Genomic DNA, 14949 nt, shown 5'->3' on the forward strand with positions numbered 1-14949 from the left:
TCGGTCATTCAGCCTCAGACTGACCTCATTAACCAAAGCCAACTCCGCATCTTCATGATGTTTTCCTCCGGTAGTTTTCCAGTTTTCTCCTCCTCCAAACATCTTTTTGAAGCAGAAAAACGAGCTGCAAAAAAAAACGTGCCAACAATCCGCTCAGGTTCTGACGTCACCTGCTGCTGCGGAAGTGTCCTGACTTCATTTCCAGTGTTTCCAACTTGGCGACTTTCTCGCTAAATCTGGCGACTTTCCAAATCCTCTTGGCGACTTTTTCTTGTGTTATTGGAGACTTTTCTGGTGTTATTGGAGACTGATGTGAAAGCACACAGTCAGTGTCCTCAACAAGCGGCAGGTGCTGCCGTTAGCTCCTCCCCCTCCCGAAGCTCTCACAGGAGCCTCGTGCAGCTGCAGAGAGGACAGAGGAGAGCCGCTCCACTCCGCGTGCACGCTGCTCATGAATCGCACACGCGCAGAGCCGCCGCTGATCCCGCCCTGGCTCACAGAGCGGGATGGAAATATGAATGTTTCTTGGCTGTCACACTAAAATAAATCATTGCATTTGAGCCACACAGCCTCAGTCACTTCCTCACCTGGTCCACTGTGTGTGAGCCTCTCTGGGACAGAAGCTAATCTAGCTAGCTGGCTCATCATGTCTCAGTCTAAAGTGGACGCTCAGAAACAGAGAAAGAAGTGGGAATCAAACCTGAATTCAAAGGCTGGTTGAAGCCGTTTATTGGAGACCATACACAGGCATGCTGCCTGGATTGTAAGGCTGATTTCTACATCAAACTGTGATATAAAAAAAACACATGACAACTCAAAAACATACTGAAAAGACAAAGCCTTACAACAGTTCCACCCAAAGCAAGCTGCCATTAATGAGGAAAACACTGAGTGAAGCCTCCATGGCTGTTGCTGAACACTGTTCCATGCTGTCATGTTGACAGGATCAAACCCCCGACCTTCTGATTGAGGGACAACCCACTCTACCACTGAGCCACAGCCGCCCATGTGGACACAATGGGGAAGCGTGTGAAGCTGCTTTCTCAGACTCCACTGCTGCTCCTCACTTCACAATGCACAGGACAAAGTGCACGGAAATGGTGTTAATGGTGTTCCAGCACCAGACTTTCTAAAAAAGTTAGTCACAGATGTGGGTGACCAGCGTTTCAGCCTCCTCCTCCATGAGTCCACAGATGGAAGTTTTTCTAAGTACCTGGGGGTTGTGATAAGGTACTTTAGTGACACCAAACACACAATTGTCTCAACATTTCCCCCATCCACGCAAGCATGCAAAACTCCACACAGAAAGAATCCAGGTTCAAACCGGCATTTGAACGTGGAACCTTCTTGCTGTGAGGCAACAGTGATAACCACAGCACCACCATTATTCAGCCAGATGAATGTGGTAAAAAGCAAACTTCAGACCCTTAACTCCATCCTGTGTGTCAGATTTGGTCTGAAGTCGTCTGCTGAGGCTTGCTATGAGCACAAGCTGCCTGATAATGTTTTGCAGCTTTTTGGCACATCAGCTGCTTCCTCATTTAAGGCAGCTCCCTCAGTTGATGAACCTGCCATAGAAAGCCTTGACCAAAGTGAAGATGACCTGCACACAGCCTGCACACAGTGTGTGTGTGTGGAGGGGGGTCTGAAAAAACCAAACACTGAACCTGAATCAGGGCCAGACTAGTTGCCATCATTTTCTCACATTGCCATTGACAGTTTTTTCTACTGTCTCTTTTTGGTCGTTATCAGTTGTTAATGTTGTCAAGTTAAAACCGTCTATACAACAGTTGTTGTAATTATAGCTACTTTCCTTACTGAGGAGTTGGCAACACTGGTCATTTCGTCGACCCGAGAAACGTCACAGCGTAGTGACACAACCAGCCAGTAAAGTTTAGCAACAACTCTATAGATGTGTTCATCATAAACAAAATGTAATCAGTTCTTTTCAGGGAGTTCATTCCACAGTGCAGGTAGAAGTTTGGGTTCAGGTGTTTTGCATTTTTGAGGACACAGCGCCCCCTTGTGTCCTGTAGGAGTAACTATTTATCAACGTTCCTCCACTCGCTTTCTCTTTTTCACTGTTTTTGCTTTTCATTAATTATATCTTTATATATCTTTACTTTTCATAAGTCATTCACTGATATGTGTTAGCACTGTTCATTTGGGATAAAACAACAGTGTGAAGTGTGTGTACCTGCCCGTTGTGCTCTTTTCTGTCCACGGAGCCACATCTGGCCATTTTTGCAGCAAACACATAGGCCTGAGCCCGTCTGCCCTGAGCCACGGCTCTGTGGAGAAATCTGGCAGTTTGAAAAGAAATGACACAGTTAGATTAAATCCACATGCAGAAAACTTCAGACTGTTTATCCATCACTTTGAGCTGTTTCATTATTTCACTATTTCAGCCACTTTTAGTTGCCCATTTCAACCTCTTTGCTTGCTAACTAGTGTTCAGTCTTTAATACCCCTGCCAGGAATGACTGGTTTAAATTGGCGACTTTGAACCGTGTTGGTCCGTGTTGGTCCGTAGTGAAAACTGTGAGTTTTCGTCAAAAGCTGTTGCCTTGGCGACGCAGCGAATTTCGATCGAACATTTTCCTTCGCCATGAGCATTAAAAATGCAGTAACTCCACTCTACAAGGTCCTATCTTCACCACATTTATACTGTTTGATGACTGTCCAGCTATGAAGACATGTACATGCCAATTTTGAACCATAGTCATAGCGCCACCTAGTGGCGGGAGGAAGTGCATGTTTTATTCTCAGACATCTCTCTCTCTCAGCTGGTTCACCACAGCCACCTCAAATTTGTTTTTTCAATCTATTCCAAATTTGTCATGATGACTAAGACTCCCGGCCTGAACACATCTACACGCCATTTAGTGACCACAGTCAGTGCAGCAACAGCACAAATGAAATAACAGGTCATATAAAATATGAAAACAGCAAGAATGTAAAAATCATATAGAAATAACAAATAAAAACAGCAAGTTTTACATAAATGTTTGGGGGAGTGATCACAATCACATAAAAGAGAGAAGGGCAGCATGGTGGTGCTGTGGTCAGCACTGGTGCCTCACAGCAAGAAGGTTCCAGGTTTGAATCCCAGTTTGAACCTGGAATCTTTCTGTGTGGAGTTTTGCATGCTAGCGTGGGTTCTCTCTCTCTCCAGGTACTCCGGCTTCCTCCCACAATCCAAAAGACATGCAAGCTGGGTTAATTGGTAACTCTAAATTGCCTGTAGGTGTAAGTGAGAGTGAGTGTTGTCTGTCTCTGTATGTGGCCCTGTGATTGGCTGGCGACCACTTCAGGGTGTACCCCGCCTCTCGCCCGAAGTCAGCTGGGATAGGCTCCAGGTCCCCCGCGACCCTGACGGATAAGATAATGGATGGATGGATGTACATGGAATATAAAACCTCAGCCATGTAGCAGTGTTCACTGGACTTGGTGAATGCGAAAGACAACAGGAAGTAAGACTTTTGTGCCAATCATCATTTGATTTGCATGAAATTTTCAGGGTGTAGTCAACACTTCATATGCTGAAATATAGGATGCAATTAGTGGCTGTTCTCTAGCGCCACATAGGGGACACAGGAAGTGACATGTAACTCCTTCATGCACTGTCCAAAATACATGAACATTCTGAGCCGCATGGAAGGGTCGGTGTCCGGCAACAGGACGAAGCCACCGCACACCCCGACATGCACAAAGGTGCGAGGGCTACGGTGGCCGGGAGGTGCAAAACAATTTTACAATACAAGAAACACTTTTACAAAGCTGGAGACAAATTTACATTTATTTTACAAGCGGTCCTTTGCCCGTTTTGTGGCGAACATATAAGCCGATTAACGCGGTACATTCCCTTTCCGGTTGAAAAAGTTACTTGTAAATTTGTCTTGGCGTTTGTAAAAGTGTTTCACGTCTTGTAAATTTGTTTTTTCAAATGTAAATTTGTCTCAGGACTTGTAAATGTGTTATGGCAATGTAATTTTGTTTTCTGATTTGTAAAAATGTTTTCTAAAATGTAAATTTGTCTCCAGCTTTGTAAAAGTGTTTCTTGTAAAATTGTTTTGCACCTCCCGGCCACTGTAGAGGGCCCTCCAACGCTGCTTTCAGCTTTAATTGATATATTACATCTTGTTTAATCTATACAAAAATCAAAGTGTAAAAACAACAAATCATGGTTTTAGAAGGGGTGTTACTATGTCTCGCCTGGAAGCAGAGACCTTCTGTGCCTCGTCAGTGAGAGGCTGCTAGAGAATAACCGTTTCCAGTCTCTGTTAAGCAGATATAAGCAGCTGCTTGCCGTAGCTTCATATTTAATGGATAGATATGAAATTGGTATTAACCGCTGCACAAAAGCGAAGAGGAGCATGATTTTTAGGCCATTAGGGATGCTGGAGGGATGGCTTATTGTATAAGGGTAAAAACCACATGTCTCAGCAATGTATATGAATAACCTGAATCTGATTTAGAGCTAAGTTTATCTATCTATATAAGAGAAAAGACAAACTTAGCCTTTTTTAACAGCAACTTTCACCCTGTAAAGCTTTTTGCAAGGTACCATAATAGCATTTCTACTTCAGCGTCTGGTTTCTCTGTTCCTCTGTTTGTTTTCAGTTTTAAACCTACCTACCTAACAAGATATTAAAAAGGCACAATATGAAATAAAAACAAGAGTTTGCTCAAGAAATAAACATTTTACAGAAGTACAAAAACACAAACATGCACACAGACACTAGTAACTTCAACAGGAAGTAATAGGAAAGAAAGTAAAACCATTTATACTGTAAAAGTCGATGTACATGGAGGAAAAGAAATACGGCACAGCAAAGACAACATATAAATAAGGGAACATTTCAACAGATAAAGATGTACAGTAGAGAAGATTACAGTGAGCATTTGAAGCTCATTTGTGTCAAAATTGATAATTTCACCAGTGGTTTGCATGTTTCTACTGGAGCTTCTAAATTAGTACAAACCCCCCTAAACAAACTAGTAAATAAGATAAAGTGGCAGGGGATTCAGGTTGTGTTTATAGTCTGAAATCTGCTATATAAATCCCTGACAAAAAAAAAACAAATCCTGTAACCCATCATTACACAATAATCATGAGCCTAAATATCCCACAAGACTCCGATGTTGCAGCTCTAAGAAGTAGAATCAGTCGATAAGGATCACCTCGCTGGGGGTTTTATCCAGCACGGCATTGCTCTCCAAAGCCTGGACGATCTGTTCGGCCGAGGGTCTCTTCTTGGGCTCTTCCTCTGTGCAGAGATAGAAAAGCTCCACCATCCTCCGGTACGAGCTGCCCAGGGCCTCGGTGTCCAGCGGCGGCCTCGACCCCAACCTCTCATAGTAGGCGTCCTCATCAAAACTCTCCTCAGCGGAGTCCTCTGAAATACAAACGTATGATTCTTAACACCCTCAGCAGTACTCGTGTGTTGGAGTGCAGTTAATATTTGATTGAACATTGTTGACATTGTTGCCTGTTTTGACTTTCACAACACCCATAATGCATGTTATATTTGACCCACTGTGATTTATTGTTCTCCAGTTCCTGCTGTGTGTTGCGTTTCCATGTTACTTCACACTACAGGACTGTAGCCCCAATTTTCTACTTGCCAACAGTAACTCATGTAAGTGTAGGAGAGTAGAATATTACTTCATTTGTTAAACGTTATGAGCAACTGTAAAGAGTGTGTAATTCAGGGCTTCCTGGGGCCGCAGAGCGTCTCACCATCCTCCTCCTCCTCCTCGTCTTCGTCTTCCAGCATCTCCAGATGAGGCATCGCCAGCGTCATCATCTCCCAAAGAGTCAGACCGAAGGCGAACACGTCGGCCTTGTCAGTGATCTCTCCCTCCTCTTCCAGAGCTTCCTTTGGTTTCCATGGCTCTGTGCCGATGTACTCCGCCTTTGGGTCCGCCACTGACAGCAGAGACAGGAGATACATTGGACTGAATCACAATTTAATTCCAAAAAAACTGTTTGTCCGTTTCTACGGTGGTGTCGCCTAAAATTAGATTATTTTTAAAGAACACACAGCTCATGTTCTTTGGGCCTTTTTTACGATTGCAGCAACAAAGAAAGATCCAGAAGTTTGCAATTAGATTTAAACCCAAAATGGACGACCCCCCCGCTGGCTGATGACATGCATGTATGAGAAGAGGCCAAACATGAGAGACTGAAGAATTTCTGTTTCTGCCTGGGCACAGAAACAAAGTTAATCAACTGTTGTAAACACGAGTTTCCACCCTAATGTTTTCTGCCAATTTTCTGAGCTTTAATCCATGATTAATCCCACTTGTACACACGCGGTCTGAACTGGTAGATTTAGAGTTCAGAAAATCCCACAGTGGTTGTTTATGTGAAATCCTGAACTAGACCTAATGGGTAATGTTGATCAGACCACCTTTAAGTCTTCATATTGTTAAAACAGATTCTTTTTCATCACACAAAATGGTTACATTTTAAAGTCTTATCGACAAATCCCATATAAAATGAATGTTCGTCATTACCATGAACATTGGCTCTTGTTGGTGTGTTGGTTTCATGGGATTTGTAGACAATAGAAATATTTAGCTGAATACATATTGGCCCAAAAGCACTCGAGTCATTCCTGTGTAATATTTGTCCCCCTAAATATGATGCCTGCTCAGTGCCAACCTCTTTGGCCGATTGTCTCTGGTCTGACTTTCAAACTAAATCTAAACTATCTAAGACTGAACACTGAACATTTCTCTATGTGGACTTGAGCTGAGTGCCACATTCTTCCCTGTTCACCTACGTCTACAGCAACAGGGTTCCTGGAACCAAACAACTGTTTCCAGACCTTTTATAAATTTAAAGCAAGCACCTACGGCATAAGTGGCAAATGCAGGTGTGTTTTTTGACCTCACTCTAACAGATCCAAACAACGGTTTTCACTGTTTGTCTCCCTCTGATTGTCAAATTAGTTACTTTATCTTTGGATTTGCACTGTTTTTCAAGTTTCATTGTCTAAAGTTAAGGATCTTCTCCTTTGTTTGTTCGGCCACAGTCACCTCACAACTTACAGCTCAGCAGAGACCGGAGAAAACAGTACGTCGCTCCTGCCTACCCTCTCTGATGGAACGACCTCTGCAGGGTGAGAGATGCCGCATGTCAGGTACCACCTGATTCGTAACACCAAAGAATACAGCAAACGGAAGCGCTTTCTTCAGTGGGCCATTGTGTTAACTCACTAGACGATAGATTGTGCGCTAAGACACTTAATTAACTGAAAATTTTCACGATTATAACTTTAAATTCTTTTGAGAACCTTGGAAATACAGCCTGTTGTCCCTGGATTTGTGTACGAACACTGAGCACTGTGTCCCTCCCCCCCGCCTTCACCAAGAGTACAGCGCCGTGTTTTCACATCAGAGTTACTCGGCTGATTTTACCTTGAATGTCGGGAACGCATTCATTACCTCTCATGTTCTCGTCCAGCAGCAGAGACACTCCAACGTCGCAGATCTTGACCGTCTCAAAGTCGCCCTTGATGACAACATTGCACGACTTCATGTCGCCGTGCAGCAGCTTCCTCTCATTGTGAAGATACTGTAGAGAGAAACAAAGGAGGCATTCATGAAACTGGTGGCGTAACAACATACCGCCGTGTTTATTTACTTCTGCTAAACAATCCTCATCTTGTAAAACTAAATCAAAGAGACAAATATGATTTGGGAAAAATTAAACCCTGACATTCCGAGTGGGGTTTCCCATGAATATTTTACTGAAAACACATTATGAACATGAATCACTCACTTATTCTTCTTGGCGAGAAACTCAAGAAATTAACAGTAAGACACAAATGGAGGAGAGAAAATAAAACGTGCTTCTTGCATGCATGTCTAATTCATGTATACATTCAAAATCAATGTTAAAACGTTTCCCCTTTCAGGTAACTCCAAACTATACTCAAATAAACATTTGCACTTAGTTTCAGCCTGCAAACACATGCAAATCAAACAGGTGGCACGCAGGTTAGACAGGAACGCTTTGGAGGATGATTAACAAACTATTATTAACAGCAATTTTTAAAAGACAGGATTTTAGAAGAGGAACTGGTGTGTACAGTAATCTGTTACATGAGGTCAAATTTCATGGGTACACTGGGACACAGGTGTGAAGTTAGTCCAGTATCTGATCCAGAAAGGACGCGTCAACACCAAGAAGAATCGAGTCCATGTTTTACCTGAAGGCCACGAGCAACGTGCAGCGCAACTTTTTCTATGTTGGCAGCAGGGAAAGCTTTCAGGCCGCCCTCCCTCCTCTTCTCTATGAGGTCATTGAGGGACTGCTCCCCTCCATACTCCATGGCCAGACACTTTGACCCATCTTTGGCTGTGGCGAAGGCACGAAAGCCTTGATGTTGGGACAAGGACACAGAATTACCACACAAGAATATAACGCCATATTACTAATGAACTGATGTATGATGTATGTAGAATGTTCCTCGTCACAGTGCGGCTGCTCTCGTGTCTTACCAACAATGTTTGGATGATTGATTCCCTTCAGGACCTTTGCCTCCTCATTCAGGCGCTTCTGGTAGACGGTCACCTGCTTAGTTGCACACTTACTGTTGATCTTCTTAACAGCCCAGGGAGACGCATTCAACTTCCCCATTCTAGGATTCACGTGAACAACCACATGTTCTTATTTATACAGACATGGACACTATTCAAAAAACATCATTACTGAACAGTTATTAGTATTGATGTACACTGAGGATGGATTTGCATGGTCATGGTAAACTATTTAGACTCAAATTACTTTTATCTTAATTAAATGAATTTAATATGACCTTGCTAATTACAAATACATACTTCATTTAATCCTAATCAATATGAAGACGTGTCTTATTTGTCCCGTACATAATAGTTAATATATATCAGTAATAATAATGTCTGTTATTGGGTTGGAATTACCGCCTCACATCACATGGAAGCCGCTAAAAAGAAACTGGGAATTTTCCATTATTTCCATTGAATACAAGAAGCACTAAAATCCACTATAAAGAGGTGAGTCTTGTGTGGCTGTGTAGTATAATCATTTTTAGTGTTGATTAAGGGTCAGTGCCTCACATTATACAGAAGCTATCAATAGAAAATCATAAATGTTCCATACAAATATTTCTAAAAGATTTGAAGCACTGCAGTACAACATCAACAGTGTGTTAAAACAGCATCATAAAAACTTATTTACTGATGGTTAGTTAGTCTAACAGAGCAGAAAGGAGACATGAGGAGCTAGATAGAGCCCAGGTGTAAACACCAACCTGTTCATGAGGTAAACATTGACGCCAGTCCCGCAGCCCAGCTTCTTCATGAAAGGGGAGGCCGGGATGGTGACGGGGGTCCCTCCGGTGGTTGAAAAGCTCCTCACTCGGCCGGTTTTGGGGGTCCTGAATGCGCCTTCGTCGGTGCATGTGGGAGGAGAGGCCATTCTGTCCAAGGAAAACGAATACAGTAGTTAAACACTGAACAGCAGCATACTAGGACACAGCTAAAGACCTGAAGACATAACATGTAACTATACTGAGCAACACTTTCACTGGATGAACTGGCAGCCTTGTACTATAGCAGCATGCACCATGCAAAAGTTAATGTTTTATATAAGTGTTTGATGCGTAGGATGGAAGCCGAATTAAAATATGAAATATATGATGTACCACACTGTACGCATTAATTTATCTTAGTGTAGAACAAACTTAAACATCAATAAAACGCCAATTTTTCAATGGAGGCTGGCATAATGGCCTTTAATAATGGCGCTGTGGAGTAAAATGCCCCAGAAGATAGTTAATAAGTGAAATCGTTTCAGTGTTTGACAACCACATAATTACGGGCAGTTTAAATTGAAGACGACATTAACTGTTAGATAACCAGTTTATCAACAATAGACCATTATTAAGTGGACATTTCACCGAGGAGATATAGTATTGACCAAACCTAACGTCAACACAGACAAAATCAACGTCAACCGTAGAGTTAGCTTTGACACTAAATAATTTGCCATGTTACCGATTTCAGTATGGCGACAGTCGGATTTAAGTTGTGTTTAATGTGTTTGGAGTCAAATCAGTCAATAATTTACTTTTAAAAAATGTAACATTACCTGCAATTTCCTTCACCGCTTTTGCACAACAAAACTGCTGCACTTAAAACGCGCCGAACATTCAAACTGCTGCCTGTGTCGCTGTACGGATGCCGCAGAGGAACAAATGGAACGGATGTCGTTTGAGGGTTGCGATGGCGACAGCCATCATAAACTAGGCTACAAGTCAGTTTTCTATGTTTTAACGCACTTTGGGGAATTAAATGAGATACTGTGAGTGTACAGGGTCACCCCACATCTTGGTTTTAATATTATAACATGCATTACAGTTGTAATACAGCGTTTTACCAGCTGAGGTCGGCCATGTTACAAAATTAGGTCCATTGTGACAGTTGGGTGCAGTTTGGTTTACAAGACTGCAGAATTACAGAATCCAAGTTAAGTCAAGTGAAAATGTATTCATACAGCACAATTAAAACAACCATTGAAGTGCTGAACACCAAGATAAATGAATGAATAGATAGACAAGTCTATCTATCTATCTATCTATCTATCTATCTATCTATCTATCTATCTATCTATCTATCTATCTATCTATCTATCTGAGAGAATTTCTTCATTCAGATGTTGAGGCTGACCTTGACCTCCCACTCTCCTCATTATGCTGGGGCATAACCATTTCATTATGAGGAAGAGGAGTAGGAATGCGGTCCGATGACAAATGACAGTGGATAGGAAGACTGGGACTATTGCTTTGTCTCTCTTTTTTTTTTTTCCCGTTCCCCATTCCCCTGGAGGGAGATGAGCTCATGTTTGTGGGCTCTGCTGCCACATGTTGTGGTGCACTTTATGGAATACTATACTATCTGGTCAGACCGCAGAGAAACAGACAGAAAGAAAGAGAGGAGGGTGCTTACTGTCATTGCATAATTTCATGTTATGACTAAAATACTGTGAAGCAAAACAAAAAATAACTGTAACAACACACATTGTGAAGATGTTGCATTAGCATACTTTTTGCAGCCTTACTACAGTTTGCCCAGTAGTTATGGAAATGTCAGTGATCAGATTTCTATTTTCTCTGGTAGCTGGGGGTTCAAAGTTCATTCTTGACTTTGGAGACTGCAGTTGACTTCATTTGCAGAGGAAAATGTGATATGATTGAAAGCCCCAGAACAGCTAAATAGACCTTGTGTGGGGAAAGCTGACATATCAAATGAAAGCCCCCAAACTACACATGTTCAGCAGAGGAAAAATAACATAATTAAATTAGCAGTTAAGGAACATGGAGTCCAGTTTTTATTTCTGGATGCAGATACAAACCAAACCTTGTTAAACTTATACACGTTGTTTGTGAAAAAAGTTCCTTTTGACACAGGTGGAGGTTTTGGTCACATATGGGACAGAACATGTTTTTATAATGACCAACAAAAAACACTTCAAAACTGGATTGAACATCATTTTGAAGTCATGGACATTAATATTCTGCCTCCACGCTTCTGGGAAGACATGATTCAACTTATTTAAATGAAAATATCTGTACTATCCAAAATTCTGTTTAATTTTTCAGACTTTTTAAGGCCATGTGCAAAACAACAGGACACACGTGTGAAATTTCTTTGTCCTTGGTTGTGATTTTAATTGGCGAGAATTAGATTTTTTCAGACATTTTGCTCTAGCACTTGTCCACATGTACAATACATGGAAAACAGAAGTCAGAAATCAACAGAAGTTAGATCTGTCTCATCAGCAGTTATAAATGCCAGATGATAGGATGAGGAGAAGGGAGGGATGACAGCTGCCTTCATATGGATCTGATGCTGAAGAGAATTCCACTTTCTCTTCTTTCTTTGATCAGTGCATTAAATTTAATTTTGGGCTCTTACAAATCATATTTTTTAGTATTCACTCTCAAATAAAATGATTGAAGTATGGTGCACTAGGAAACTAGGTCCAGACCCATCCATTGACTTAATCACAAATTTAAAGCAGCTTTAATCAATACTTTTGTTTTAACAATGATTTAATGTGAAAGGAGCTGTTTGTAGCAACACACCGGCAGAGAATTATCAGCCATCTGTGCAGCTCCCCTCAGCTCTACAGAGCAATTTAACTTCTTTCTGCTCATTGTTTTGGTTTTATAGATAGATAGATCTAGATAGATACTTTATTCCCCTCCTAGGCGAAATTATGATATCCAGTAGCTCTCACAGTAAACTGACAAACAATAAAATGGAGAAATATTACAAAATAAAAGTCATAAAGTCAGTGAGACAGTGAAGTGAGTGTGGGTACAAATGAAAAGGCACTATTGCACATTTGTCCAGGGGGGTGCCTGGTGACAGAGAGAGAGAGAGAGAGAGAGTGTGTGTGGGTGGGTCATGAGCCACTGCCTTCACCTGAGGTGTTGTACAGTCTGATGGCTCTGGGGACAAAGGATCCTCTGAACCGCTCGGTCCACACCCAGTGAGAGGAGCCGTCCACTGCAGCTCCTCCTCTGTCCTGCCAGGATGTGGTGAAGAGGGTGGCTGACATTGTCCACACCATCCCGAGTGAATCCAGACTCCTATTCAGCACTGAGCCAGCCTTATTAACCAGTGCACAGGGTGGACAACCATAATGTTTTGGTTCCCGCTCATCATTTGCAGTGAAAAATCCCAGTTAAAAACACTGCATGCTATCTGCTGTAGCACCAATCAGCAGACAGGCACAGGTAGAAACTAGAACATAGTGCAGCATTTAGAAGTTAAGAGCCAGACATTCCCCTCGGGAGTTGGTGGAGACCAAAAACAGAGCTATGAGGAGAGTGAACATTGGATTTACATTCATCATGTGGACACAAACACATCTTCCAATGAATGCTAATGCGTCTGTGTTTCTGTTCAACGTGTAAATATGCAACTGTTTGCTAACAGGTTAACCATATCAATGCATAAGGTGATAATATGTTACTGTGTCGTACTTACGGCTTTCTGTGCTGCCCCCAAATGGCCAAAAATCTATTAATGCAGGTTTAAAGCCACAATGTGTATAATCAGCAAATATCAAACTTTGGAGCCCCATGATGGTAATTTTAAAAAACACTATGGTATTGGGCATAGAGAAACTGAGATAAATAGTTGAAAGCATGTAGATGTCCTCAACAGTGTTTTTAACCATGATTACCCTTTTTTTAAACAAATAAAAGTACATTTTATTGTCAAAATTATTTGAAAGATCATATAATCACATAAAAAACCCACACACATTGGCTTTAAATAATCTCAAGCTATGTAATACGTTACTAAACCCAAAGCAAACTGAATTGCCACATAGAATGAGATATCTACCACATATCTCTCCAACCATCTACACGTGTTTAAAAGTAGTTCCACTTGCATACCTTTACATTTTACTGTATCAAATAAAAGAATTATAAAGTCTTACCTTCCAGAAGGATAAGTGAAGCCATGTTGACCGAGTCAAACCGGCTTCACAGTCTTTGTTCTGACTGTCGACCATGTGTGTCGGATATCAGGTGATTTTTCAGCCAATCAGTTCTGTGTCCGCTTCACATGTGGAAACATTCATACTTGTAATTACTGTCTAGAGCTGTCAGTCAAGACGCATACATGGTGTACACATCCACGTGCTCCGGTGCTTGTGATCATGTGTGTAACTCATCCAACTCCCCCACCCCCAACACACACACACACACACACACACACACACACACACACACACACACGCGTACACGTCCAAGTCAACTTCCTCCATCTCCCTTCATCTGTTGACGTCTTAAAAGTGCCTGCCTCCAATTCACCTCCTTCCAGTGTTATCAGGAATAACAAAGTTCACCTGTTTAAACAAATCTACATTTTATTATTTCAGCAGTGCATATACAGCATTTTAGTGGTACAGATCAACACAGCATAAAGTAAAAAGTGTATTTCTTAAGTAAACGTGAAGCACTTCCATCAAGTATTTTTATTTTGACATAATCATGTTTGATTCGGGCATTTACTTTTGTATGTATGATGTTAACTGCAAAGCCCTTATATGTGTTATGACCAGCACAATGTAATAAAAAACAGACTTATGTATATGGTTATGTGCTTGGAGCCATTATGCCAAAGAAGCATAGAAAGGTCTTTGTATAACCAGGTACACATTAAAAAACCACACAAAAAATGATGCATTTAAGTGGTTAAGTGCAGTTTTGCAATGTGTTCTCATTTTCAAAGTTATGGCATTAGGCTGCTTTACATTTTCAAAGTCAAAGTATTTGAGTTATTTGACCCCTTGAGGCCAAAGCATTGATTGTGAGCTCTGAGGAGCCTCTAATCGGTCAGGAAATTACATTACAGATTTATCCTGCTGATACCTGATAGGCTGCAACTTTGATGGGAAGGAACATCAGTCAAAAATAAATTTAGCTAAGAGAAGAGGGTCAACTGGACATGACAGTGGCTCTGCATATTTTTGCTGGTTGAATGTTCTCATATGTGATCTGTCGGCACTAATTTCACCTGTTGAGAGTCTCCAGAAGCCGTATTTACCAGCAAAAATTTGTTTTAGTTTAGAGTTCCCTTAATCTTATTCCTTTAAGTTGGATGGAGCCAAATAAGCAGAATTTGAAGCTGGAGCCACAAAGTTCACATGACAGATGATGCCTGGCATTTCTTGAGTTTTTAAACATGACCTGATAGCTACATGTACTCTGTACTAAAGAAACAAAACCATTGTACCAATCAGACGCAGTAAAGAAAAAAAACTGGACAAAGCAGGCATGTTTTTACTTTTCAACCTAAAGTTGAAAACCTAAAAAACGGGCTTATTCCTCACCGATTTATTAGTAACTAAAAGGTTAGTGGACGTTTAGTGTT

General features: G+C 41.4%; 1 protein-coding gene across 1 annotated transcript; it reads right to left on the reverse strand.

The window, feature by feature from the left end:
* Positions 1-4805: 4805 nt before the first annotated feature.
* pbk (PDZ binding kinase) lies at positions 4806-10194 on the reverse strand. Its single transcript, XM_070849643.1, has 7 exons — positions 10145-10194; positions 9306-9473; positions 8515-8654; positions 8223-8392; positions 7456-7585; positions 5744-5932; positions 4806-5399 (listed from the first exon to the last, which is right to left on the reverse strand). Exons 2-7 carry the CDS (start codon positions 9470-9472, stop codon positions 5167-5169), a joined length of 1029 nt encoding a protein of 342 aa, XP_070705744.1. The 5' UTR covers position 9473; positions 10145-10194; the 3' UTR covers positions 4806-5166.
* Positions 10195-14949: the final 4755 nt, after the last annotated feature.

Source organism: Pempheris klunzingeri, chromosome 18 (assembly GCF_042242105.1).
Source record: "Pempheris klunzingeri isolate RE-2024b chromosome 18, fPemKlu1.hap1, whole genome shotgun sequence".
NCBI classification, from domain to species: Eukaryota; Metazoa; Chordata; class Actinopteri; order Acropomatiformes; family Pempheridae; genus Pempheris; species Pempheris klunzingeri.

Bases quoted from the DNA above. Each gene is read 5' to 3' on its own strand.
- pbk (XM_070849643.1), bottom strand. From the start codon at position 9,472: ATGGCCTCTCCTCCCACATGCACCGACGAAGGCGCATTCAGGACCCCC. The intron at 7,586-8,222 runs GTAAAACATGGA...TTCTCTCTACAG, and splicing joins ACGTTGCTCGTGGCCTTCAG to TATCTTCACAATGAGAGGAA. The intron at 5,400-5,743 runs GTGAGACGCTCT...TTTGTATTTCAG, and splicing joins CGAGGAGGAGGAGGAGGATG to AGGACTCCGCTGAGGAGAGT.